This window comes from Globicephala melas, chromosome 19, assembly GCF_963455315.2.
Source record: "Globicephala melas chromosome 19, mGloMel1.2, whole genome shotgun sequence".
Lineage (NCBI taxonomy): Eukaryota > Metazoa > Chordata > Mammalia > Artiodactyla > Delphinidae > Globicephala > Globicephala melas.
Window position 1 is genome coordinate 9,305,003 of NC_083332.1, and position 27,840 is coordinate 9,332,842.

The 27,840-nt window shown below is 50.7% G+C and overlaps 1 protein-coding gene across 2 annotated transcripts in view; it reads left to right on the forward strand.

Moving 5' to 3' along the window:
* Positions 1-27,840, forward strand: part of SYMPK (symplekin scaffold protein) — a 35,791-nt gene that overhangs the window by 7,010 nt on the left and 941 nt on the right. For both annotated transcript variants that reach the window (XM_030873851.2, XM_060288717.2), the window contains exons 6-25: positions 695-821; positions 1,459-1,708; positions 3,396-3,566; positions 4,786-5,025; positions 8,437-8,591; positions 10,727-10,877; positions 12,281-12,485; positions 13,350-13,500; positions 14,457-14,692; positions 15,783-15,864; positions 16,064-16,177; positions 17,200-17,347; positions 18,352-18,512; positions 20,043-20,151; positions 20,484-20,584; positions 21,214-21,304; positions 22,432-22,533; positions 26,401-26,588; positions 27,334-27,510; positions 27,703-27,798. In XM_030873851.2, coding sequence (XP_030729711.1) covers positions 695-821; positions 1,459-1,708; positions 3,396-3,566; positions 4,786-5,025; positions 8,437-8,591; positions 10,727-10,877; positions 12,281-12,485; positions 13,350-13,500; positions 14,457-14,692; positions 15,783-15,864; positions 16,064-16,177; positions 17,200-17,347; positions 18,352-18,512; positions 20,043-20,151; positions 20,484-20,584; positions 21,214-21,304; positions 22,432-22,533; positions 26,401-26,588; positions 27,334-27,510; positions 27,703-27,798 — 3,055 coding nt within the window. The remainder of the gene's footprint in view (positions 1-694; positions 822-1,458; positions 1,709-3,395; positions 3,567-4,785; positions 5,026-8,436; positions 8,592-10,726; positions 10,878-12,280; positions 12,486-13,349; positions 13,501-14,456; positions 14,693-15,782; positions 15,865-16,063; positions 16,178-17,199; positions 17,348-18,351; positions 18,513-20,042; positions 20,152-20,483; positions 20,585-21,213; positions 21,305-22,431; positions 22,534-26,400; positions 26,589-27,333; positions 27,511-27,702; positions 27,799-27,840) is intronic.

The window sequence follows — 27,840 nt, forward strand, 5'->3', positions numbered from 1 at the left end:
GTAGTTGATGGCTGAGTTTCATATTTTTGACTGATTAGCTTAATTATTAAATTCAGATTGTAACGTGTTATGAAAATACACATTCTGAGCTCTAGGTGTAGCCTTGAATTTATTCATCCACTGAATAAATATTTATTGAAGGCCTTTCATTTTTTCCTTCAACAAAAAATGAGACTCTGCTAGTACTCAGACTAGAAAGGGTCCCCCACTTTCAGAGCCCTCAGACTTAGGTAAACAAATTAGTAAACAAAACCGTGATTACATAAAATAGAGTGCTTTAAAGTAATAATGGCTAATATCTATTGAATGCTTTCTATGCTTTTCTAAGAGCTTTACATGTGTTGTTGCAGTTTTCACAGCAAGCCTTGAGGTAGGAGCTGTTCTAGAAGACACAGTTGCTTATCCAGACTTACAGTTGTCTGGCTCTGCTGCACCTTATGTGAACAGCAGGGCCCTAATAATACAGAACAGTGGGGGTTACAGGACCAACCTAGACAGCGTTTGGGGTCAGCTCTGTCTGAAGGTGCCAGGCATTGTTCTCAGCTTCCAGCTGTGCTGGCAAACAAGACAGGTGTCCACCTCCATTCCAATCTCCTGACACACTGACCCTGATTTCCCTTTCCTTGTGGACCCCAGGCTCCCATCACCTGCCCAAAGACCACCTTGATCTTGCCCTTTTTCCTCCATCCCCTAGCAAGCGAGACATTGAGTTACTGCTGAAACTGATCGCGAATCTCAACATGCTCTTGAGAGATGAGAATGTGAATGTGGTGAAGAAGGCCATCCTCACCATGACCCAGCTCTACAAGGTGGCCCTGCAGGTAAGAGCTCCCTCCCCACCTGGGGCTGTCCCAGCCTGACAGGTCTCATTTACAGACTCATCTTTTAGGGTTCAAAACCAGCATCAGATCAGATTCGTTATGAGCAAGACGTGCTGTTGATCTCTAAGAAAAGACAACAAAGGGGTTCTAATGTCTAATGGTCAGGGAGTTGCCATTAACCCATCCTTCCATCCATCTGTCCATTCATTTGTGCATTCAACAAACATTCCCTGAGTACCTCCTTTGTGACCAGGATGGGCCAGCCAGGTCCACACTGTTAATGTGATGTACATTAACATTAATGAAAGGAATGAATCCATTTAATCTCTGCCACCACCTTGTGAGGTTGGCACTGTTGTTCCTCTGGCTTCCTTAAGATCTGAGTCTTCATCACTCTGGGTTGTCACTATCTGTGAACCTCGTGAGGGCAGGACCAGACCTGGCTTGGTCACCACTGGTTCCTGTCCCCAGCATCACCTAGCATGGGGCCAGAGACAGAGTTGTAACTCTGTGAACATTTCCCCAATGAATGTATTCATCATCATTTATGGATCTCTGGGAGTTGGTGGAGTTGGTGATTGATATCTTTTCCTCATCTGTCTGTCCGTCCGTCCGTCCCTCCCTGGCCCACTCGCAGTGGATGGTGAAGTCACGGGTGATCAGCGAGCTCCAGGAAGCCTGCTGGGATATGGTGTCTGCCATGGCTGGGGACATCATCCTGCTGTTGGACTCTGACAATGACGGCATCCGTACCCACGCCATCAAGTTTGTGGAGGGCCTCATTGTCACCCTGTCACCCCGCATGGCCGACTCGGAGGTGCCCCGACGCCAGGAGCACGACATCAGCCTGGACCGCATCCCTCGTGACCATCCCTATATCCAATACAGTGAGTGCCACCTATCAGCTGGTGCCATTTGTCAGTCACTGCACTGGCTCCCTTCCTCCTCCTCCTCCCCCTCACCCCCTTTTTTCTTGGTTTTTCATTTCTGGAGTCAGTTTAAAACAGTGCTTAAGAGCCCTGATGCTAGGTTCAAATCTCAGTGTTACCACTTACTCGTGTGAGCTTGGGCAAGTTACTCCTCTCTGAACTTTATCTTCTTTTTGTAAAATGGAGGTGATAGTAGTACCCCTTTCACAGGTTTGTTGGGAGGTTCCATGAAGACGTGAGCACTTAGTAGTAAATACTAGCTAGTTTTACAGTTTTTCTAATTGCAAATTATAGAAGTAGTAGCTGCACGTTACTGAAATGTCAAGCAATAAATATAGAGAGAGATATAAAGGGAAAATACCCCCTCCCCCAGTCCTGCTTACCAGAGATGAATACTGCTAAGAGTATTGTTTTCTTTCAGACCTTTTTTATGCAAAGATATTTTTATGTATATATTCATAGTTTCTGTGTCGGTTTGCCCTGTTTTTACAGAAAACAGGGCCATGCTTTATACTTTCAACTGAGAGGCATTAGAGTGTAGTGGCTTGTGTTTGAATCTCTGCTCTACCATTGAGCAACTGACCTATTCTCTCTGATCCTGTTTCTTCATTGGTTAATTGGGGGTCATTATTATGGCATCTACTTTAGGGTGTAGGTATGAGCATTTGGTGAGTTAACGTGGCTGGCATAGTAAGCATTCCACAAAAATTAGCTCTTCTTATATGTTGTTTGACAACCTTTTTATTTTTAAAATTAATTAATTAATTTGTTATTTTTGGCTGAGTTGGGTCTTCATTGCTGCATGCGGGCTTTCTCTAGTTGCGTCGAGTTGGGGCTACTCTTCGTTGCGGTGTACGGGCTTCTTGTTGCGGCAGCTTCCCTTGTTGCAGAGCACGGGCTCTAGGTGCACAGGCTTCAGTAGTTGTGGCACGCGGGCTCTAGAGCACAGGCTCAGTAGTTGTGGCACAGGGGCTTAGTTGCTCCATGACATGTGGAGTCTTCCCAGACCAGGGCTCGAACCCGTGTCCCTTGCATTGGCAGGCGGATTCTTAACCACTGTGCCACCAGGGAAGTCCCTTGACAACCTTTTAAACTCAACAAAATTATCTTGTTACTTCTTTTCCTAACAATATCATGTTCAGATGCTACAAAATATTTCACAGTATGGTTACATCGCATTCTATTTTTTATTCACTATTTCAGATAATGTGACATCCAGTATGTTTGTATAAGAAATGTCAAGATATCTTTCACAGTTGTTAAGAGTTAACTTTTGGTGACTGGATCAAGGAGCGTGGTGATAAAAAGAACTTTCAGTCCTTTGTCTGTGTGTGTACAGACATATACATATTCAAAGTTTTACATCAATGTAGTTCAGACAGTCAGTTTCCTTATAGTTGGATATTTTAAATTATTTCTACTTTTTCACTATTGCAAGCCCATGCTTTGAGCATCAGCTCTAGATTTTTATACTCATTAATAGTCTTATAGTCAGACGCATCAGCCATTAAATTTTCAGTGTTTTTTCAGCCATTCATAGCCATCCATGTATGAGGATCTTTCTCCTTTTGGTCCCAAAGGCTGCTCTCTCTCGAGGCCAGGGAGAAAGGGCCCTACTAACTGGTTCTCTTCTCTCCCTCATTAGATGTGCTGTGGGAAGAAGGCAAGGCAGCCTTAGAGCAGTTGCTCAAGTTCATGGTGCACCCCGCTATCTCCTCCATCAACCTGACCACAGCCCTGGGCTCCCTCGCCAATATTGCCCGCCAGAGGCCCATGTTCATGTCTGAGGTGATTCAGGCCTATGAAACCCTGCACGGTAAGTTGGTCCCCTCCTTCTCCCCTTCGCCTGTCCACAGACCAGTCTCCTCTTTTCTGAGGAAATGTGAGCTAGGTAGTGGGCCCATAAGGGATGCATCATCAGTCTAGTAGGTTGTGGACACAGGGAAGGATTCTCTAGGTTAGACATGTATATTTCGGTGGTTGCGTGTGACAGAAACTTGGTTCAAAGCTGATTTTAATATTGAGGTATGTGTGGGTGAAATGACCTGGTTGGTGTCTGTGAAGTACTTTAAAATACTCCAGCTCTTCCCTTCTCTCCCCCAAAAAGCAGGGAGGATCGATGTGCCAAGATCAGCAAAATATTGATGGGTACATGGTGATTCATTATACTGTTTTCTCTACTTTTGTGCATGTGTGAAAACTGAAAAGTCTGGAGTTGGGGCATGAGTGTGTGCAGATCATGAATCCCTCTGCATCTCCTGGCTCTTGTGTGTCTCTTTCCTTGGGGTAGCAAAGATGGCCCCCAGTTGTTACAGGCTTCCATTCCATCTCCTTGGCAACCCCATGGGAAAGAGAATGTCTCTTCCCAATCATTCCAGCAAAGGTCCAAGGGCTCATTGTTTCTGATTGGCCAAGAAGATATTGTGAGCCTATCTCTGAGCCAGTCACAATGGCCAAGAGATTGCGGTGTTCTTACCGGCCCTGAGTCTCTTGCCCACTTGGACTGAGAATGGAGCCGAGGTGGTTCCCTCAAAGGAAAATGGGAGTGTTGCTGGCTGAGGAAGTGGGAAGGGATGCTGGGCAGGAAAGATTGCAGGCATCCTCTTTCTCTCTGGAACAGGGGAGGCTTACTTGTCAAGGTGATCGTTAGACATTAGAAAGTCATTCTGGTGTCAGGGACCAATGATGAACTGTTGTGGCAGTTCAGTTGGGACATTCTGGAGGTGATTATAGCCTTCCCCAGGGCAAGCATGTTGGAATTTCCAGACCAGAGATGGAGGGAGATGTGACTATGTTTAATGAAAGGGAAGGTGAGTTTTCTCGTTGTTTTAAGGTTGACTGATACTGAAGGAGACCTCTCAAGGGTTTTGCGTATCAGCTTGTACAGGGGGAAGGCCATACATGAGATCTGAGAGCGAAAGAACTTTTCTAGGAGATGTCCGCCACCACTGCCCAAGATGGGGCTTGGGAAGTGAGGGTGGTAGGACCCCAGGAGCTCTGTCCACAGCGCGAAGTTCTTGCTACTTTCCTCACAGCCAACCTGCCCCCAACGCTGGCCAAATCTCAGGTGAGCAGCGTGCGTAAGAACCTCAAGTTGCACCTGTTGAGTGTGCTGAAGCACCCAGCCTCCTTGGAGTTCCAGGCTCAGATCACCACCCTGCTGGTAGACCTGGGCACACCTCAGGCTGAGATCGCCCGCAACATGCCCAGCGGCAAGGATGCCCGCAAGCGGCCCCGAGACGACTCAGATTCCACACTCAAGAAGATGAAGCTTGGTGAGCTGAGGAGCTGAATCAGTCCTGGCAGGAGGTGGTGGCGGGGACTGACCACGTTCGAAATGTGTAATTATTTACAGGAAACTGTAAACTAAATTTACATTACAAATTATGTTGTATAAATATGGTGACATATGATAAGTGATATCAAAGTAAAATTACTGAAGAATATAATACACTTACAAGTAATTATGAGTTACTTAAGTTATACAGGAAGGAGTAAAATAAATATAGTCTCTCTTTCATCCCTCACCCCAAAAGTAACCACTCCACAAGTATTAACACTTAGATTTTCTTTCAGAAATGCCTCATATGTGTTATATGTATAGAGTTCTCCTTTCCTGTGTTTCCTTTATAAATCAAGTCTCTTTTTGAAGTAATCTTTTTTTTTTTTTTTTTTTGGCTGTGCCATGTGGCATGTAGGATCTTCGTTCCGAAACCAGGGATCGAACCCACACGCCCTGCAGTGGAATTGCGGAGTCTTAACCACTGGACCACCAGGGAAGTCCCTGAAGTAATTTTTTAATGGTTGTATTATTTATCAATAGTGTTGACCATGGCAACCTCCCTTACTGTAAAAAAAAAATTTTTTTTTAAGTGCTCGTTTGTTTCTAGAACATTTATGAAAGAATCGAGTTTTGGATTTCCCTGGCAGTCCAGTGGTTGAGACTCCGTGCTTCCACTGCAGGGGGTGTAGGTTCAATCCCTGGTCAGGGAATTGGGATCCCATGATGCAGCCAAAAAAAAAAGAATCAAGTTTTGTTTTCGTTTTTTTTTTTCACTTTGAAAAATAACTTATTTTGATATAAGGAGTGAGGTAGGGATCTATTTTTCTCCCCCTAATTAAGCACACAAGGCAGAGCGTTCTGTACCTTATATGTTTAGGAATTATCTTGGAGTTGTTTCTTTATGTGCACATGGAGATCTGCTGCATCCTTGTAATGGTGGCATAATAGTCTATAGGGTACATGGACCACTTTAACCAGTCCCCCAGTTGGTGGACATTTCATTTGTGCCCAGTTTTATAAAGTATGAAGATTGCTGTAGTGCACAGTCTTGCATGCGTGTCAAGTCATGAGACAAGTTCCCAGTAGTGGGATTGATGGGGCAGAGAGCTTATACATTTATTTTTTGCCAACCAATTTTATTTTTCTATTACTTTAAACTTTTCATTTTGAAATAATTTCGAGCCTGCAGATAAGTTACAAGAATAATACCAAACACTCCTGTGTACCCTTCACAAGGTGGGGATCACACATTCCATTTACTTGTCACATGCCTTGAGTCTCCCAAATCATTTCCTCAGCCTTCTTCTTCTGTTTCATTACCTTGACGTTGTGAAGAGTCCAGGGCAGCTGTTTGGTAGAATGTCCCTCCTCTTGGGTTTGTCTGCTCTTGCCTCCTGATAGGATTCAGGTTCTGCACTTTTGGCACGAACACTGCAGAAGTGATGCCCCGACCTCCTCTGTGTGTTGTGAGGAGGCACATGATGTCAGTTTGTCTCATCATTGGTGATGGGAATTTGATCTCTTGGTCGAAGTGATGACCGCCGGGTTTCTCTAGTGTAAAGTACCCTTTTTCCCTTTGTAAATAATAAGCTGAGAAGAGATACTTAAAACTATGTAAAATACTAGTTCTGCTTCAAACTTTGTGTGGTTTTGGCATCCATTAATGATTGTTGCCTGCATCTGTTATTACTGTAATGGTTATAAAAAGGTTTCTTTCTACATTTATTACTTGGCATTTTCCTATAAGGAAGAGCTTTCTTTTTTTCTTCCTACTTTATTATTAGTGTGGACTTCTGGATTCTTATTTATTCTCTGGGTTATAATCCATTATTGTTGTTATTCATTTTGTTACTCAAATTGCCTTATATTTAGTAGCAGGAGCCTTTGAGCTGGCTCCTGTGTCCCTTTAATGTGTCCTGTAAGTTCTTTTGAGCATTTCTTACTTTCTGGCATAACAAGGTGTTCTAGACTCATCATGTACTTTCCTTACCCCAGCCTTCAATCAGCCATTTCTCTAAGGAGCCCTGGTTTCTTTCCTTTTCTTTCTTTCTTTTTTTTTTTTTCTGGTTTCTTTTAAGTAGGGAATAGTTTCAGAAACCAAGATCTGAGCCGTGGATGTGTCCATTACTGCTGGGTGCATTTAAATTCTTTTTTTTTGGCCGCAATGTGAGGCATGCGGGATCCCAGTTGCCCGACCGGGAATCGAACCCATGTCCCCTGCAGTGGAAGCTCAGAGTCCTAACCACTGGCCTGCCAGGGAGGTCCCTAAATTCTTGATAGCAGTTTTCCAAAAAATCGCACCAGCGTATACAACCCCAGCAGTGTGCGAGTGCCAGTTAACCCGTTCTTACCAGCCCTGGACATTTGTTAACTCTCTGGGTAGAAATGGTATCCTAGGTCTCAGCTTGCTTTTTTGCATATGTTGGAGTCAGGCTGCATGTGGTTTCACATTTATTAGCTACTTGTATTTCTGTGAAGTGCCCATTCTATTGTGTTGGTCAGCCTTTTGTAACTGAATTGTATGTGCCCTTAGTTAATGCAGGGTATCAACTCTTTGTTACATGTGTCACAAACTTGAAGAGACTGCATAACATATCATCATATTTTTGCCTTAATCTACTTAAATCATTACTCTATTGAACATTGCAGCTTTTCCACTCTTATAAATACAGCTTCAAGGAACGTCTTTGCACACAAAGCCTTTTCTCTAAGGTTCACGTTAGTTTTTTCCCTTGAGCTAGAACTGCTGTGCTTGTAGTCAGCCAGCCTGTTATTGATAGAAGCTGTATGCCATATCTCTGTACAGTCAGTGTTGCAGTGAATTCTCTGTACATCTTACCTTAGCTATATCTGTAAGCTTTTAGGGTAGATATTTAAAAGTGGAATTGCTGTGTTGAAGAGGTGTGCACATTTAAAATATTGACCTACTATCAAACTGCCCTTCCAAAAGGCGATACCAGTTTACGTTTCCACAGTTCACACCCCTATTAACAACAGTCACTACTAACCTTTTTATTTTTTGTCAATCATATAGGCAAATTCGCTGTCTTATTAGGATGTTTTTACATTTTCCTGATTCCTGGTGAGGTTGAGCACTGTTTCAAACTTAGGTGTTTTTAAACAGTAAAGCTCTGTGAACTTATTACTTAACCTTTTTGTCTTTTGGAGCTTAGTTTGATCAGCCAGGCTGGTATGGCTTATTCCCATTTCCCAGATGAAGAGAACTGAGGCCTAGAGAGAGGCAGGTAGTTCCCCAGGGTCATATGGCACAAAGGTCTTCATCTGCTGCACTGCTTCTATTTGCTGAGGCTGCCTGGGAGCAGGGACCACTGGGGGTGCCTGGGAGGAGGGGAGGGCTGCTGCCCTCTCTAGAGCCATCATCTTTTCTCCTTCTCTATCCCAGAGCCCAACCTGGGGGAAGACGACGAGGACAAGGACTTGGAGCCAGGCCCCTCAGCGACCTCGAAGGCCTCAGCCCAGATCTCAGGCCAGTCAGACACAGATATCACAGCCGAGTTCCTACAGCCTCTGCTGACACCTGACAATGTGGCCAATCTGGTGAGGATGGGTGGGGGCCATTTCCCACCAGGCAGGGAGGAAGGGTCTCTAGTCTTTTCTCTGCCCCTCCGCTCCACACTGCCCACCCTTTCCAGATGACATCAGACCTGAAACACTTTTCTGTTTTCAGTGTGGGGAGGGTGTGGTCCAGTGGGCCTTCCTCGCTTTGGATGGACCTCTTCTTGCATGATGTTTACTCCTTCAGGAGGTTACTTGTCACTGCCCCCGCCATCCCCCTTTGGGTTTTCTGAGTCTCCATCTAGACCCACGCACTCGCACTCTCTCTCCTCTCCTTTGCAAGGAGGGTCTGTTAACTGGAGAGTGAACCCCATGACTTGTTTGCTAAGTGGTGTAGGATTGGCATCGGTGGGGTGGGATGACCAGTGTTTTCTTTGGATTTTCAAAGATGACCTGCTTCAAAGTGAAAGAACCACTGGTTTGAGTTGATGAGGGGAGCTGGAGTGGTGGGGTGTCTCACATCAGTCCTCTGGCTGTAGCAGCACCGAGACCTTTCTGTTGGGTGCTCATGGAGAATAAATACCTCTTCCCATGCTCAACAGCAGTCACCATCAGCTTTCCCTTCTCTCTGCCTAGAGCCTCCAAGGGGCTTAGTTGTTGGGTGATTGGGGTGGCGAGGAGTTTTCTCTCCAGCTCAGATCTCTTTGGTGAGCTCTGGGCCTGGATATGCGGCCACCTCCTGCATCTTTCTCTCCTTGGGTGTTTCACAGGCACCTCAGACTTAACATTTCAAAACTAAACTTGTGAAATTTCTCCCCCGACTCTTCTACAGGCCCATGGCCCCTCCTGTGTTCTTGGCACACATGCCTTTCGTCCCCACACCAGAAACTTGGGAGTTAAACTCTTTGCCTCCCCCTCAGGCCGAGTTTTTCCCCTCTTCTCCATTCCCCATGGCCCATGCCCTCTCCAGGCCCCACCCTTTTCACACAGAGAACTACCTGCTTGTTCCCTGGCTCTGCCTTCCACTCTCCCTGTGGCAGGCAGAGGCATGTTTGTAAAGTACAAGTCATGATGCTCCCCTGCTCAGATCCCTGCCAAAGCTTTGTTTCCTTCCAGATAAAACTTAAATTCAACTTGCCTTAGACCCTGTCTGATTTGGCTTCCATTAACTTGTTGTACCTTATCTATCCCTGTCACACTCCGGGAAATTGTCTTTTTCAAATTATCAGCATGAAGTTCATAAGATTCTTTTATTTTTATAATACCTGCTGTCTCTGTAGTAATGTACCACTTTTTTGTCCCTAATACTGTGTTCTTCCTCTTTTTTTGTTTATTTTTGCTGTAGATTCGGTTGGTTTCAGTCATTTCAAAGGACTGGCTGTTAAGTTTTGTTGATAATCTTTTGTAACCTTTTCCATTTTATTTCTGCTGTCTTTATTTCTTTCATGTTACTTTCTGTGAATGTTTTTCCCCAAGGTTAAATGCTTGGCTTATTAGTTTTCAGTTTTCTTTTCCAGTGTAAGCATTTAAGGATCTGATTTTCCATCTAAGTACCGTTGTAGCTGTATCTTACACATTTTGATTTGTAGTTATTTCATTATCTTTCTGTTCTATTATTATTTAAGAGCATGCATTTAAACTTCCAAGCCTGTAGGGAGTTTGAGATTATCTTTTGTTACCAATTCCTGACAGACATGGATGTGCTCTATTAGGATACTGATTTTTTTTTTTTTTTTTAAGTCAATTTCTGGTTCATATTATACTGTGTCACTGAACCTCCTTCCGCTCACTAGGCAGGGTACCAGCTCTGCTGCCTCTTAGCCTTCCTGTACTTGGAATATATTACCCCCCAACCCCTCGCTTGCAAGACTTCACTCTGTGTCACTCTGATTCTGGCCCTTCTCTCAATTCTCAGCCTATGTGCCACTGCCCTGGGGAGCCAAAGCCATCCCTGGCACCCTTTACTGTGTCCCGTGGCACCCTTTACTTCTTCTCTCGTGCACCACACTGCATCAGTACTCGTTTTCTCTCTGACTTGTGCAAGAATCTGCGCTCCATGAGAGCAGGCCCAGGTCTGTCCTAGTCACTGCCATTTCGCCAGCATTGGCCTGGGTGTGGAACGAATGTTTGTTGAGTCAATAAGTAAGGGAAGGTTCCTTTTCCTGGGCATCTTGCAGGTCCTCATCAGCATGGTGTATCTGCCTGAGGCCATGCCCGCCTCCTTCCAAGCCATCTACACCCCAGTGGAGTCAGCAGGCACTGAAGCCCAGATCAAGCACCTGGCTCGGCTCATGGCCACACAGATGACGGCCGCAGGACTGGGGCCAGGTGAGTGTCACATGGAGCTGACCAGGGCCAGGGGTTGGCACTGTGGCCACTGGGTTCTCCTTAGTGGAAGAGCACCTCTTTGTAGTGCTGCAAATGGAAAATCATGCTATTACAGACATGGATGGTCCCATAGATACAGTGACCACTCAATAGTTTCAGGCCCTGGGCTTTGAAATCCAGCAGACCTGAGTTTGAGGTCTGAGTTGAACGAGACTACCTCAGCCACTTAATAGCTGTGTGTCTTTGGTCAAGTTACTTAACCTCTCTGAGCCCCAGGTGGTTTCCCATTTTAATAATACTATTGAGGTATAAATTATGTACAGTGAAACACACAGCTCTTAAGTATACACTTTAGTGAGTTTTCACAAAGTGAACACACCAGTGTAGCCATCACCCAGATGGAGAAGGACTGTTACCAGCACTCTGGAAAATTCTTTCTTGCTCCTTTCCAGTCGACACTCAAAGCATCCCCTGTCCAGAGACAACCACTGTGCTGACTTCTGTCTCCACAGATTTGTTTTTTCTAGTTTTGAACTTCTTATAAATGGAATCATAGAGTCTGGCTTATTTTATTTTGCTCAGCATAAGGTTTTGTTTTGTTTATAAATTTATTTATTTATTTATTTATGGCTGTGTTGGGTCTTTGTTGCTCTGCGGTGGCTTCTCTTGTTACAGAGCACGGGCTGTAGGCGCACGGGCTTCAGTAGTTGTGGCTTGCGGGCTCTAGAGCGCAGGCTCAGTAGTTGTGGCGCACAGGCTTAGTTGCTCCGTGGCATGTAGGATCTTCCCGGATGAGGGATCGAACCCGTGTCCCGTGCATTGGCAGGCGGACTCTTAACCACTGCGCCACCAGGGAGGTCCCATCAGCATAAGTTTTTGAGGTTCATCCATGTTGCTGTGTGAACCAAGAGTTCATTTTTTATTGCTCAGTAGTCTTCATTATGTGAATAGGCCACTGTTGGTTTATCCACACTCCTCTGTTGATGGACCTGTGGATTGTTTATAGTTCTTGGCCATTGTGAATAAAGCTGCTGCGAACATTTGTGTATAGGTGTTTTGATGCACATGTGCCCTCATTTATCTTGAGTTTATACCAAGGAGTGGAATTGTTGAGTCGTGAGTTTGGGTATGTTCAGTGCTATTCGAAATTGCTCATCAGCTTTCCAAAGTGGCAATACCATTTACTACTCCCACCGGCAGTGAGTGGACATTTCTAGTTTGAGTCTCCGTTGTTGTATTGCAAAATGGGGATGAAGAAGGTACCTGCTCCAGAAAGGCATTTTGCAGATTTAAATGAGTTTTGTGTGTACAAGGCTTAGAGTAGAGCCTGTCTCACAGGAGGTCCTTGGGTGGGAGCGGGTGGGTCTGACATGCCAAGAGCCCGTTTGCTGCCTCCCCCTCAGGCGTGGAGCAGACCAAACAGTGCAAGGAGGAGCCCAAGGAGGAGAAGGTGGTGAAGCCTGAGAGTGTCCTGATCAAGCGGCGCCTGTCAGCTCAGGGTCAGGCCATCTCGGTAGTGGGCTCCCTGAGCTCCATGTCCACTCTGGAGGAGGAAGCGCCCCAGGCCAAGAGGAGGCCAGAGCCCATCATCCCCGTCACGCAGCCCCGGTGAGTCCCCTTGCAGGTGCTGGTGCAGGACTAGAGGCCTGGTTCTTGGTGTGTGTGTGACAGACAAAGACAGATAAACAGAGATCGGTCTGGATGAGGGTCTGTCTGATTCCAGAGTCAATGCCCTAACCACTAAGGCTTAGCTGTTGTTTTCTTTTAGAAAAAACACCCCTTACTTATATCTAAAATTGGGATGGGATGATAGTATCTCTCTCTAAGGATGAAGGAGAACTAAACAAGTTCACAGTGATGGTTAGATGATTAAATCAGATAACTCTTGGGGGGGACAGGGATCATGATGTAGAAAGCGCTGAGCGTGATCCTAGCGCGTAGGGAGAGCTGCTGGTTGCTGCCGTCATTGTCCTCATCATTACCTGCCTGAAAGACCACAGAATCCAGCCAGTCCCTGCCCTGTCCCCAGCCAAGGCTTGCTAACAAGGCCCTGCCTGATATGCTGCCCCTCCGAGCTCTCCATTCCCCTTCCTCCCTCCTCCAGTCACACCAACCTCTTGGTATTTCTTGAACAGCCAAGCAGGTTCCCACTTGAAGGCCTTTGCACCTCCTGTTCCCTCTGCCTGGAAAGCTCATCCTCCAGATGTTTGTGGATCTTATTCCCTCGCTTCACTCAGATCTCCAGTCACACGTTGCTTGCTCCTTATAGAGGCCTTCCCTGAGATGCTGTTTACAAAACCGAAATAGCATCCTCTTCCTTCCCATTACCCTGCGCCCTGCCGTGCCTCAGAGTCACAGGGGAGCTGGAGAGACAGTGTGGGGGGTGTCTTTGTATGTATGGCCTGGGGTGGGCCTGGGCTCCAGAAAGGGTGTTCCGAGTCACCGTGTCCCTGTCCCTACTCTCCCATGTAGGCTGGCAGGCGCCGGCGGGCGCAAGAAAATCTTCCGTCTGAGTGATGTGCTGAAGCCCCTGACCGACGCCCAGGTTGAGGCCATGAAGCTGGGCGCTGTGAAGCGGATCCTGCGGGCTGAGAAGGCCGTGGCCTGCAGCGGGGCAGCCCAGGTGTGCCTCTGTACCCCCCAGCCCATCCTTCCAGTCCCTCTCCCCAAGAGTCTACCTCACATCCCAGCAGAGAGACAGGCCCCGGGGTCAACCTCCCTGGCTCCAGATTCCAGCTCTGCCGTTCACTGGCCACTTCTCCAAGCCTTACTCTGTCGTCCCATAAAACGAAGAGATAGCAGCTCCACACAAGTGACAAGGAGGAGGAAACGTGTGGACACGCATGCGCTCTCACTCAGCACAGGGCGGCTGCAAGGAAGAGCCCTGCGAGTGCGGGCTGCCATGATGCTCTTTCTGCCTTGTGATTGACAGTATTCTTGTTCGTTAGCTTCAGAAACACTCACACACCTGCTTTAAATCCTGATTCTGCCACTTCCTGGGATTGTAACCTCAGTCGAGCGACTTTTTCCCTATTTTTTTGAAGTTTATTTTTAATTAACCAAATAGTATATGAACGTATTCTCTCTGTGAAAAAAATATTTCCAGGCCACAGAGGGCCTGTAAGTCTCCTTTGGCCCGCACTGCATGCCATCCCCTCCACAGAGGCGACCAATGTACAAATGAAGGGAATCCTTCAAGATCTTTTTCTGTGTACCTAAGTATGTAGATATTACTCCTAGAAATTTAGATATTTATATTTTAGATACATTTTAGATATTTAGATATATTTTAGATATTTGTAATTTCATATATTTACAATTTAGATATTACTCCTAGAAATTTTAGCGATTACTTCTAGTTTTATTCCGTGATGATTACTTTTTTTCTCCCTTTTCATTTTTTTTTCTTCCATACAAATGAGACCTACCGAGAATAAGGTTCTTCACCTTTCCTTCCTCACTTAACACCGGGTCTGCGCTGGGGGTCCCTGAGGCTGGGTGGGAGTAGTTGCAGGGCACCATCGTGGGATGCCTGGGATTGCCCACCCCCGCGCCAACACAGACCCTTGCTCGCGTCAGGTGCGCATAAAGATCCTGGCCAGCCTGGTGACTCAGTTCGACTCGGGCCTGAAGGCCGAGGTCCTGTCCTTCATCCTGGAAGATGTGCGGGCCCGCCTGGACCTGGCCTTTGCCTGGCTCTACCAGGAGTACAACACCTACCTAGCAGCTGGTGCCGCGGGCACCCTGGACAAGTATGAGGACTGCCTCATCCGCCTGCTCTCCGGCCTTCAGGAGAAGCCAGACCAGAAGGATGGGTGAGGGGGATGGCCCTGCACCCTCCTGTCCCCAAGAGTCCCCCCACCTGTGTCCTGCCTTTTCTTTCTAGTTTCTGACCACTTCTGTCTTCATCGGCACCCGAGTCAATCCTCCATGCGCCCATCCCAAGTCCCCCTTCTCTCCCCACTCTCCCCACACGCAGACAATGTCACCTCACTGTAGGCTCTGGGTCACGTGCCCGGGGCTTGTTTCCCAGCTCTGCTGCTTGCTCTGACTGACCTGTGTCACTCAGTTCTGGGCCTCCGTTTTCTCATATAATATAGAATAAATAACAGTGCCTGTTTCAGAGTCTTGTTCTGGGGGTTGACTTCTCACCATCCCCATCTCTTGCCTGAATCAGTTCTGTGGCTTCCTCCTTGTCCTTGACCTCCAATTTATCCATTCTCCACACAGCAGCGCAGGTGACATTTTATAATGTAAATACCGTGTTGTTATTCCCCACTAAAAATCTTCAGTTGTCCTCCAGATAAAATGCAACTTTCTTACTATGTTTTATGAGACCTTGTGTAATCCAATCCCTACCAACTTCTTTAGCCTCCTTTCTTACCTCTCTGCTTTTCCCTGCCCCCAATCTTTAGCCGCACTGGCTGGCCTTCAGTCTTCTGTTCCTCAAACATGATGAGTTCAGGGCTTGGCACTTACTGTTCTCTCTACCTGGAATGCTGTCCCCCTACTCTTTGCATGGCTGGCTCTTCCTCATCTGCCAGCATTGACTAAAGTTTCATCTCAAAGCAGCCTTTCGTGGTCACCACGTCTAAAATAGCAACACCCTTTCCCAGCCCCCATCATTCCCTCCCATTGCTGTATTAAACGGCCTTCTCAGCCCGCAGCTAGAAATCCCCATCTGACAGAGGGGAGAAACTGAGTTTCAGAGAGGCAGTCTCTGCCCAAGACACCCACCTGGCAGCGTTTGAACCCTGCTCTGTTGCCTCCAAAGCTTGTACCCAGGGGGTTGAGCGAGCTCTCTGTGAGGGGGGGCGCCTGCCAGCTGTGAGCTGCGATCAGCAGGACAGGGAAACCAGGGGGCCCCTTCTCTGCAGCCGTTCACTGTCCCTCCCTCTCTGGAAGGATCTTCACCAAGGTTGTACTGGAGGCGCCGCTGATCACTGAGAGTGCCCTGGAGGTGATTCGCAAGTACTGTGAGGATGAGGTGAGGATGGGCGGCAGATCTGCCTGCATCCCCAACATTGTGGTGCGGGCAGGAGCCCGACTTGTTGCAGCCTGTGGCGGGGGGTTCTGTGAGGGACCAGTAGCTTTTGTCTAGGACCAGATCTGACTGAAGCAAGGGAGACACCCCAAAGGCACACCGCGGGTGCCTTCAGCTCTGGTTCCCTTCCTTCCTGCTGCAGAGTCGCACCTACCTGGGCATGTCCACTCTTCGAGACCTGATCTTCAAACGCCCGTCCCGCCAGTTCCAGTACCTGCATGTTCTGCTAGACCTCAGCTCCCATGAGAAGGACAAGGTGATCCCCCGTCACCCTTTGCTGGGTTACACTCAGTCCTTCCTCTGTCCCAAGTAACCAGCCCAGTCTTTTCCACATTCCCCTGAAAGTTTCTGGGCCTAATGTCCTTCTTGCAACAATTTTTTGGTGGTGGTGGTGGTTTTTCCATTTACGATGGCATGAGGCTGCTTAGAATATACACACATATACACTCACCGCCTCCCAGGAAGGACAGTCCCATTTTCGCTCTTATTCCACCCGTGTTGGTGCGCCCCTCTCAAGGCCTGGCGGTGTGCTGGGACCTGGGGGAGCACTGACCAGGAGGGGAGCCATTGTGGCCCGCACGGTGTGTTCAGTGCCAGGAGTGGAGTAGGGTGTGCGGTGGCGGAACCCTGGAGGCTGAGGAAGGGAGGTGGTCTAAGGAAGGCTTCTGGAGGAGGAGTCGTGTGAGCCAAGACCTGAAATATTAGTCGACGGGTGTTCCCTGGACGGAGGGAACAGCATGTGTGCATGTGTGTGATTGAGAGGGCCCTTGGTCCACCCTGCCAGCTCCTTTCTGATGTCTTGTGTCCATTCATTCAGCAGACCCTCACTGTACACCCTGGCTCAGCCCTGTGGTGCTTTTGGGGACAAATCACTGCCCCAGACCAGGCCCTGTCCTCATGGCTCCCAGCAGGGGATGTCTGAGTGAAATAGGATACAGCCAGTGACAGGCACGCCAGGCAGTGGGAACCTTTTGTGCCAGGTCTCAAAGCCAGGGAGAACGCTGTTACTTTTGAGGAACTGAGGAAAACTCCTTCTGGTTGGAGTAAAGCAAGCAAGGCAAGAACGATAAGAGGTGGGGCTGGGCAGGTAGATGGTGAGGTGGTGCAGGGCCCTGAGGTTGGCCAGGAAACCTCTCTTCCAAGCCGGTGACCAGTCTTGGGCACAGGTAAGTCAGCCCATCTGGGCCTCTCTCAGACTTCGGCTTGTTTTCACACTGGTGCTGCCAAGCTCAGAACAACTGTCTTCCCCTCCACCATCTTCCCCCACTCTCTCCTCAGGTGCGTTCCCAGGCCTTGCTATTCATCAAGCGCATGTACGAGAAGGAACAGCTACGAGAGTATGTGGAGAAGTTTGCCCTCAACTACCTACAGCTCTTGGTCCACCCCAACCCGCCATCTGTGCTCTTTGGAGCCGACAAGGACACAGGTTTGGTGCAGGTTCTTCAGAGGTGTATTGAGCACCCGCTGTGTCTCAGGCTCTGGGCTGGGTCTTGGGGACAGAGCTGGATCTAAGCTGAGCCCTTCCCAGCCTGCTAGAGAAGACAGCCAGACAGTAATAACCAGAACGAGCAGGCCTCAGGTGGCGAAACTAGGAGTCTGTGGAAGCCCAGAGGGAGCGCCTGACCCAGCGTGAGGGGTCAGGGAGAGCATCCTGAAGGAGTAGACAGCTGAGCTGAAAGCCGAGGACAAGGAGAGCTAGACACTGATGGGGCTCCAGGAAAGGCCAGGCCGGATCATCGCAGGCCAATTTCCTCAGCAAAGCTCTGGGTCCTCCAGAATTGCAGACAGGGAGACCCGGGCCCCAGGGGAAGGGACCATTAAATTGGAAGGTTCAGGCTGTGGCAGGAAGCACAGGGCCTTCGAGGAGCACAGGAGCCCTGGTGCAGCCTGGGTGCCAGGAAGGCTTCCCAGGAGAGGTACTGGCTATGTGAGACCCAGAGGAGGAGGTACAGAAAGAGGAGTTGGACAGCAGTGTTCTAGGCATCAGAGCAGCACGTGCAAAGGCTCCAAAATGGGGGCCCTGGGGGACTGTCAAAAGTAGGGTGTAACCAGAGCACACAACCCCAGAGGCAAGGCCACCCTGAACAGGACCTGGCAGGTGGAGCAAGGTGAGGAGCTGGGGGTTTATCCTAAGGGCATAGGACAGTCATGGGAGCACTGAGCAGGGGAGGGACAGGGTCAGAACTTGGAAAGATCTCTCTCACCGCCTTGTGGATTGGTGGTCAGAGGAGACCAGATGGGAATTTAGTGCAGAGACTTCTGAAAGGGGAGCAGTCCTGGTTCCACCCCATTTCCCAGATGATTGGCTTCCTGCCCAAACAATTTGCTTCCCAGGCCCGCTCCCTTATGTGCCTGTCCCCCAAGAAGAGCCAGATGCTGGGGGTGGGAGGGGAGTGGGGCCGCCCTGATCTTCACCCCCTGCCCTATTAGAGGTGGCAGCGCCCTGGACTGAGGAGACAGTAAAGCAGTGTTTGTACCTCTACCTGGCCCTCCTGCCTCAGAACCACAAGCTGATCCATGAGCTGGCAGCCGTGTACACTGAGGCCATCGCTGACATCAAGAGGACAGTGCTGAGGGTCATCGAACAGCCGGTGAGGCCCCTGAGCCCACCAGGCTCTGCCCACCCATGGGTGGGGCTCAGTCCCCAACTCCAGCCCTTCCCCTGGTATATTCTCCTTGTGTGTGCTGAGCACTAAGGGTTGTCACCCCAGGCTGAGCAGCTGTGTCACTTGCGGGTAGTCCACACTTCCATCTGCTCCTGAGAAGACAGCAGGGTAACCCCGCAGTTAAGAGCCTAGAGTTGGATGGACCTAGGTTCACATTCCGCCTCTCACTTTCTCACTGCGTAAACTTACAGCCTTCAGTAAAAACGGGGAAGACAATTCAGTCCCCCAAGCTTGTTGGAGAGATTCCGTGACCTCATGCATGTAAACATCTGTGTCACTGTTATCATTTATGAGCTGTCCTTCCCCTGCCTTGCTGACAGGAATCTTTAGTTGTCATTGCCTAAGTCCCTCCTGCTCCTCTCTGGAACCCCAGGGTCACCCACAAGAGAAGCATCTCAGTTACAGACTGGCCCCTAAAATTCAGAACGTCTGCCGTTCCGATTTGTAGCTGGGTTTGAAACTACTTTTTCATATTTCTGTCGCTGACGTTTTATTACTGAGAATTTCCAACATAAACAAAAGGAGAAAGTGTGGTACATTAATTCCCACATACCCACCCCCCAGATTCAACAGTGTCTTTACCTGTAATGTGGGGGTAATAGGCTCGGTGTGAGGAAGAAGCAGATTCTTCTCCCCATTCTCAAGGTGAGCCCACCAGACTCTGAGCTCTTCGAGGGCAAAGACTGGCAGTTCCACTTGGAATTGTAAAGATTTATGGGGCAGAGGAAGGCATGAACCCTTGAAGCCTGGCCCTCTGCTCCCTGTGTTTGGCGTTTGTGGTGGGTTGGGGGGAAGCCTGCAGAAGCAGCAGCAGGTCCGAGCCCTGGTCTGAGCACGCAGCCAAGCCAGGGCCCTGGCAGTCACAGAGGTGGGTGGGCAGGGCGCCTACAGAAGCCAGAAAAGTCTTCACCGAGGAACCGAAGGACAGGTTGGGCATTAAAGCTCAGGTTAAGTCAGAGATGGCAGAGAGAAGGCACGGTCTGCCTAGAAGGGCAGCATGGGTGAAGGCTCAGGAGCTGCAGGAAGCCTGTGTCTGTGTGAGATTGGGTGGAAGAGACGGAGATGCTTCTGCCCAACGCTCCCTCCCCTTCCCCCCACTTCTGTGAACGCTGTCACCAATACTTTTTTCCCCTGTTTTATTGAGATATAATTAACATATAACATTATCTTAGTTTAAGGTATACAACATAGTGATTTGATATATGTATATATGGGGAAATGATTATTACAATAAGTTTGATTTACATCCATCACCTCACAGAATTAATGATTTTTTTCTATTGAGAACTTTTAAGATCTACTCTCTCTGTCACCACTTCTTACTCCCAAGTCCCAGCATCCACCCGGCCCCTGACACCTGGGCCTCCCCGAGCTCTCACCCTGGGCCCCTCATCGTCCTCACATCACCTAGCCCCTTCCCCGGGCCTTCCCTGTCATCCCTCTCTCTACATCTAGATCCGAGGAATGGGCATGAACTCGCCCGAGCTGCTCCTGCTGGTGGAAAACTGTCCCAAGGGGGCAGAGACACTGGTCACACGTTGTCTGCACAGCCTCACGGACAAAGGTGCCCCCTGGGACCCTACCTTTCATCCTTTTCTTCCATTGCCCAGGTCTTCCCCATTTCCCCTTCCCCGGGCCTGGGGATCAGAGCTGCTGGGTCCCCAGATGCTTGGCCCTCTTGTGAGTCTCTCCCCATCCTTGGGCCTCAGTTTCTCCATGTGGAAGAGTGTATTGCTAAATGCACTTGAGAAAGCAAGGGGCCAAGGACTGCTGCTCTGAAATGGAGTTGCCCCTCCCTGCCCCCCCCCACACCCACCACCATTTCTCCTCCTCCTCGGAGCTCACCTTCACCCCACCACCCCCAACACCTGTGCCTCCTGCTGCTTCTACCTGCAGTCCCACCCTCCCCAGAGCTGGTGAAGCGGGTCCGGGATCTCTACCACAAGCGACTGCCCGACGTCCGCTTCCTCATCCCTGTGCTCAATGGGCTGGAAAAGGTATGGAGCTGGATGCCTCGATGCCCCCACTGACGAGGACGTGGCAGGGCAGGGGTGGGGAGGAGGTAGGCAGGTGCCCATGTCAGATGCTTGTAAACACGTTCTGGGGCTTGTCTGGGTCAATGTCCACTTTGCAAGCCGCTCCCCTCTCTGAGCCTCAGTTTCTTCTTCTGTCAAGTGAGTATCACAGTGATGCACCCTCCTCGCCTCCCCCACCCCCCATACACACAAGATTGTCCTGAGACCTAAATGTAACCACAGAAGCAGCACTCTTCCTAGCGTAGGAGGCACCTCCCCTTGAGGATGTGCATCCGCTGCCCATGCTCAGTCTTGTTCCTAACAGGCTGTGGGACCTTGGGTGAGCCTCCATCTCCTCCACTTGCAGGAGGAATCACTGAGCTGGCCCAGGGGGCTCAGATGGGGGTTGATGAGGCTGGGGCTGAGTCAGGCCCAGAGAGTTGGGAAAGCTCAGCCTTGAGGGACCAGAGGAAGTGAGAGGAGGAAAGCACTGAAGGGGCTTGGTGAGGCCAGAGCTTGCCCCCCACCTCCCCAGGGTGAGCAGTGGGGAGGCTTGTTTGGAGGAGGTGGGCGGGTGTATCTGACCTGCCTCCCCTGCCTTGTCCTTGTAGAAGGAAGTGATCCAGGCCCTGCCAAAGCTCATCAAACTCAACCCCATAGTGGTGAAGGAGGTCTTCAACCGCCTGCTGGGCACCCAGCACGGTAGGTGATGTGCTCTCCTCCCCACCAGAGGCCAGCTCAGCCCTGGCCCTCATATCCCTCCCCCGTGGCTCCCTGTGCCCCAGCTCCCCCAGGAGACCCCACCTCAGGTGGCAGGAGGAAGGGGTCCTGGAGGTGAGATGCGGCATGCTGGGGGAGGGATGCCATCTTTAGAGAGGAAGGGGTGGGGGCTCATCTTGCTCTCTGGGGCTACCGTCCAGACTTGGCGACATCTCAACGTCTCTCCCAGAGCTCCCAGGTCACCCTCCTGTGATACATGGATGATGGTTTCATCCACAATGGGGACAAAATTGTGGAATTGAGGTCTGACTCTCTATAAGCGTCTTGCCTTCTAGGACCCAACTACTCTTCCTCAAACATGGGCTGCACTCCTGCCCTTCCTTAGCTCTTGCCTGAACTCCTCCAGCTGTGGGTGAGGGGTCTTTGTTTGACCTGGTCAAAAAGAAAGAAAACTTCCAACCTAGAAAGACTACCAAGTGGCATAGAGTAGATTCCTCACCCCTCACCCCAGTGGCTGGAGCTAAGGAGGGTGGAGGCTGTCTGTTCCACATGTAATTTGGTGATTTAAAACATACACACAAGAGTGACTGGGACCCTCAAAACCCCACCAGAAGACTGCCATCTCCCCCAGCCTCCTCCACTGTGGCATTCAGTTCAAGCACTGTTTGCAAGTCTGTTGCCTGCCCCAGCCTTTCCTGTCCAGCGAATTCCCCTCAGTATCTGTGCTGTGCTGGGCACCTGGGATGAGCTCGTCCTAGCTCTGCCCTCATGGGTGCCCAGCCTGGGGCAAGTGTGGGGGAGAGCAGCCGAATCACACTAGATGTTGCCCTAACGAGGGTAGGAGCCCAGTGCTGGGGAGGAGGAGAGCACAATGAAGGCCTCTGATGATGCCCTCCGGTTGTGAAGGATGGCTTTCTAGCTGCTGTTGCATTCAGGCCCCTCCTTTTGCGTTCTCAGTCTCCTCCTTCCGCTACTTTAGCCCTTTGTACCCCTAATCCCAGAGGGCGCCTGTCTTCATTTGCCGCTCCCCCCAATTGGGGGGACTTGGACCTGTCTCTTAGGCCTCCATACTGTCTCCTCCACCTCCCCACCACTCCCACCTGCTGCAGGTGAAGGGAACTCAGCCTTGTCCCCCCTGAACCCTGGAGAGCTTCTCATCGCATTACACAACATCGACTCCTCAAAGTGTGACATGAAGTCCATCATCAAAGGTGAGGCGTTCCCCCCAAACCCCCTTGAGTGGTCTGGCCACTTCGGACCTGGGGAAGAACCCAGTCGCCCACGTGCCCCTGCTGGAATCTGCCAAGTCGGAGATTATGATGCCTGCAGCCCCATCTCAGAGTTCCGGACACCTACCCTCGTTCCTCTCCCTCTCTCCCCCTTCTGTCCTTCCTTTCTCCCTCCCCCCACCTAAGGAACTGATGCACCCACTGTGCACTGACACAGCGTAGTCCTCAGGAAGGGTGGGGAGCCCCTCCCTCCCAGCACCAGCCTGAGGAACTAAGTAAGCAGAGCCCTTGGCCAAGCTGGGCAGATGCACAGCCGGCAGAGCAGACAGAGTGCACCAGGGCAGTTGTTGGACCAGGAGTCTAGTCTGGCCTCCAATTGAGGCTGGAGAGTGTGCCTCCAGGGCAGGGGAGTTGGTGGCAACCTGGTGGGCTCACCGCAGTTAGCAGTTTCATAATAGCTGCTGTCACTGTTTACCTAGCACTTATTCTGAGCCAGGCTTTCCTCAGTACCTTACAGGCCTGCCTGCCAGTCCACACCACTCTTTACCTGGGAAGTATGCTGACTTCCGTTTTGTAGACGAAATGGAAGTTCCAGAGAGGTTAAGTAACTTGCTCAGGGCCACATAGAAGCTAAGTGGTATAGTGCAAAAAAACAGAATCTGAAGTTGGGTGGATCTGAGTTGGAAACCCGGTCCTGCTGGTTCCTCCTGCAGATGGCATCCTGGGTCCCAGGACTGCCTCCTGTGGGACAATCTCTCTCCCTCAGCTCTCCCCAGCGCTCCCCTCCACTTCCTCCCTGAAAGAAGTTTCTGGTCCAGAAGCCATGCTTTCCCCCACAGGTGGAAGCCCTTACTGTCCCCTGCTCTTCTCGGAAGACAACTGTCCTTTGCTTCCTCCACTCTCCTTTAAAAGCGGGGACGGGGTTTTCCCTCCTTGCCACTTATGTGTTTCATGTTTAGCCTGAAGTAGCTTCTTCAGTGACTTATTTCCTAGTCTTCCTCAGCAAATTCTCTCAGAAACTTTTAGGTCAAGAGAGGAGCTTATGAAAATTTTAAACACACGCTACAACTGAGAAGGAACTAAGGCCTCTAGTGGAAGCAGTAAAGTGAAAAGTATCTCAAAGCTGAGACTCCAGGAGCAGTCTTTTTACACGACCTGGCTCCTTAGATGATCTCTGGAAAGTTACGAGCCCATTCCCAAGGACGGTACCCTCACATGTTTTTATGTACAATTTGAGAGGTTCGGATTATGCTAGTATGGCCTGATTCTGGAACTGCAGAGCTGACCCTGGCTGGGTCTGGTGGTTTGGGGGAGGGGGCCTGGTCAAGAGATGCGGTCAGGTGGTAACCGTGTAGGCCCCACCCACCCCTGCCACCTCACTAAAGCCCATTCATGGACCCAGATTAGTTCCTGATCTTATACATGGGAACCAAGGCCCAGGGAGAAAAAGGGCTTTAGCACAGGTCACACATGAAGCCAGTGACCAGGCCCTGGAGATGTCAGCAAGTCCTGGCCTTTAGAACCCCACGTGTTTCTTCCTACAAACCCAGGCCCACACAGAGCCTCTATATTGGTGAGCTCTTGGCAACCCTTCAACTGGTCACCCTACCGGCTGTTCATCGCCAGCATGCAGTCCAGTCAGTTCCCAGAGCACGCTTCTCTGCTCAGGCACCAGTGCTTTTCTCAGTTGCACTAGTAACCCTACTTGACTGTAAGCTCTAGATACAAAGTCCAGATACAAAGTCTAGTCCTGTTTTGGGCCCCAGTGGAATCCCCAGTGCCTAGCAGTATAAGCAGTCATTCCTGGCATTCACTCTCCCCTTAAACCACCCTTTTTCTCTGGTGAGTTTTTCTACAACTGGACCTGTCCAGTGGACTGGTTCAGTGATTAAGAAAACTCACTGAGCACCTCTGCTCAGTCCTTTGCTGGGCAGTGCTGAGGATACAACAGGGATGGGGACAGTCCTGGCCTTGCCCTGCTGGGGCTCACAGGCCATCCCCAGAGTAACAGTCTAAAATGAACAGGACTGGGACAGGGGGCCCAGTGCAGCCACTGACTCTCCCTTGTATGGGACGTTAGGGAGGGCTTCCTGGAGGAGGGGACACCTGAGCTGAGACCACAGAAGGATGAATAGGGGTGAGGTAACAGGAGAGAAGATGATCCCAGAGACAGGAAGAACGTTTGCAGAGGCCAGGAGAGATGCTAGCGTGGCCTGGTTCTGGAACTGCAGAGCGCACCCTGGCTGGATCTGGCAGTTTGGGGGAGGGGACTTGGTCAAGAGATGAGGTCAGGTTATAACCGTGTAGGCCCTGCCCACACAGGGTCTCATAGGCCACAGTTCAAGTGTGGACTTGCTCACTTAAGGGCCTGTGGGAGGTACAGGGTCAGGTTGAGTTTTTTTTTTTTTTTGCGGTACGCGGGCCTCTCACTGTTGTGGCGGTACACGATGGCTCAGCGGCCATGGCTCACAGGCCCAGCCGCTCCGCGGCATATGGGATCCTCCCGGACCAGGGCACGCACCCGTGTCCCCTGCATCGGCAGGCGGACTCTCAACCACTGCACCACCAGGAAAGCCCCAGGTTGAGCTTTTGAAAGACCCCTCAGGCTGCTGTATGGAGGGTGGATTAGAGGGTGGGTGGGAGGCCCAGGAGGAGGCTGGGGTGGAGCTGAGGGGGAGGAGAGGGAAGAGGGTTGATTTTGGAGGCTTTTAGGCCGAGCAGGCAGAAGCCAGCAGCTACCTAGAAGGGAGGAGGAACAGCCTCAGTTTCTGACAGGTCCTCTTGCACTTTGTTCACCTTCTCTCCTTTCTGCTCCTTCAGCCTAGATATCCTCACTACCCTGCCTCCAGCCTCCTCCCTGCCTGTCTACCTGTAATGCCTCCATCCTCCCCCTTTTCCTTATAGGAGCCCCACACCCCCCATTATTTATAGGCACCCACCCCTGTTCTCCATTAGCTTCTCAAGGATTGGGGGGTCTCTTCTAGCTCAATAAAAACTTCCTGGTTGACAGACTCACATGGCAAGTGGTGTTTGGGGAAGAAGGGGTTCAGAGGCAGTTCCCGGAGTCTCCCCATTAACACAATGGATCCGAGCACCACTGATTTGGGGGTACCACAACCCACTCCTGAGGGAACAGACCCCTGGGCCTTCCCTGGTCTGCCTGCCTTCGTGGGTGCTTGTGTTGTACCAGCACTCCTTGGGCCCTTCCTGGCACTGGGTGCTGAGCTGGGGAGCTCATCGTATGCCCAGACATCCTCCTCTTGCCCCTCTCTCATTACTCTGGACCGTGCCTTCCACATAATCCTACACCTGGTAACACCTGAGCACCAGCGCAAGCCCTTATGCACTGGGTTGAGAGTGGGCAACCTCTTGACCAGCCTGCTGGTGGAGACCATCTCTTCTGTCTCCTATGGGATTACTTATGGAAGTTAAAGCTGTTTCCCTCTCCAGTAGGGGTGGAGGTGCCATGCCACACCAATCAAGCCAGAATAGGCCCCCAGGGGTTGGCAATATATCTTTCTCACCTCACCCTTTCTGGGGGTTGTCCCCAAACAGAGAGGGCCAAAGTCTTCCCACTCTGCCCAGTGGGGCTTCTAGGAGATGGAAGTGTCTTTTCCCTTAGACCCAGCTCCCAGGCTTTCCAAGGACCAGGCCACAGGGTCCCCTTAGAAGGAGACCTTCTGCTGGGTGGGGGAAGTCTTCTGTCTTGCCTGGAGCTTCAGGAAGTCAGGGCTGGGTCTCCCCTCACACGGGCAGATAATGGGGCTGAGGTTCTCTAAGGGGTGGGGCTCCCACTTCCCAGGGGGCAGCTGGGCAAAGGGGACAGGCCCACTCTCCGCCTCCTCGCAGCCACCAACCTGTGCTTTGCGGAGCGGAACGTGTACACATCGGAGGTGCTGGCCGTGGTGATGCAGCAGCTGATGGAGCAGAGTCCCCTGCCCATGCTGCTCATGAGGACCGTCATCCAGTCCCTGACCATGTACCCCCGCCTGGGGGGCTTCGTCATGAACATCCTTTCCCGCCTCATCATGAAGCAGGTAACCCACCCCTGACTACCCCAGTCTCCCAAGCAGGGGACTGCAGCAGGACACACTACAGAAAGACTTGAGGCAAAACCCCGGGCTTTTCCAGCCTGCTTGGCCCCTACCCCAAGGGAGCCGTGATGCAGAGAATAAGCTCTACCAAGACAGCCAGCTCCTTTGTCCTGCCCTCTGCTGAGACAATACAACCTTTTAGGGGTCACTGAGTCAGACAGGTATAGGGTGGCAATGTGATGAGTGAGGGCTGTTGGGTGGTAGAAGCAAGCAGAAGGCTTCAGGGGGTGCACATCCCAGGAGAGGTATGGCCGCCACTTGCCCCCCACCATTGTGCACCCAGCCAGGATGCATACTAGAGCTGAAAGATGGTTCCATTTTTCAGGAGAAGCTAGAAATTGTTTTTAGAAATACCATGATGAAACAAAAAACAAACCCCATGCACAAGCCTTCAGACCGAATTTAGGCCACAGGTCGCTACTTTGCAATATCTGGTTTAGAGGTTAAGTGCAGATTCAGACAGACCTGGGTTCAGATGTTGGTTCTGCCCCTTGGTACCGTACCTGTGTGACCCTGGACAAGTCCCCGCATCTGGGCCTCGTAGGTTTTGCAGGGCTAATGTCGCCCTCTAGAGGCTGCTGTGAAAGAAATGAGGCGTTGCCATCTTGGCAAGGTCTTTCTGCCGGTTTCTCGAGTGGCTGGCTGCCTGCAGGCCCCTTGATGACTGCTTCCTCCCTGCCTGGCCCAGGTGTGGAAGTATCCCAAGGTGTGGGAGGGCTTCATCAAGTGCTGTCAACGCACCAAGCCCCAGAGCTTCCAGGTCATCCTGCAGCTCCCACCCCAGCAGCTGGGTGCCGTCTTTGACAAGTGCCCGGAGCTCCGGGAGCCCCTGCTGGCCCACGTCCGTTCCTTCACCCCCCACCAGGTACCCCAGGGTGTGGGGTGGGTGGCCCCATGGGTCCAGCCCTGGGGGACTGGGTGGGATGGGCAGAGGGGAGCCCTGCACTACCATGAAGGTCTGGGCCTCTGGAGGGTCAAGGACACCAAGGATCTGGGTGAGGTGGGGCGTCTCTGGGTCAGAGCTGTCCGCAGCGCCCCCATCCTGCTCTTCCCCTAGCAAGCACACATCCCCAACTCCATCATGACCATCCTGGAGGCCAGCGGCAAGCAAGAGCCAGAGACTAAGGAAGCACCTGCCGGGCCCCTGGAAGAGGTGAGGGCCTGCAGCCCCCTCCCCAGGCCAGAAAGGCCCCGT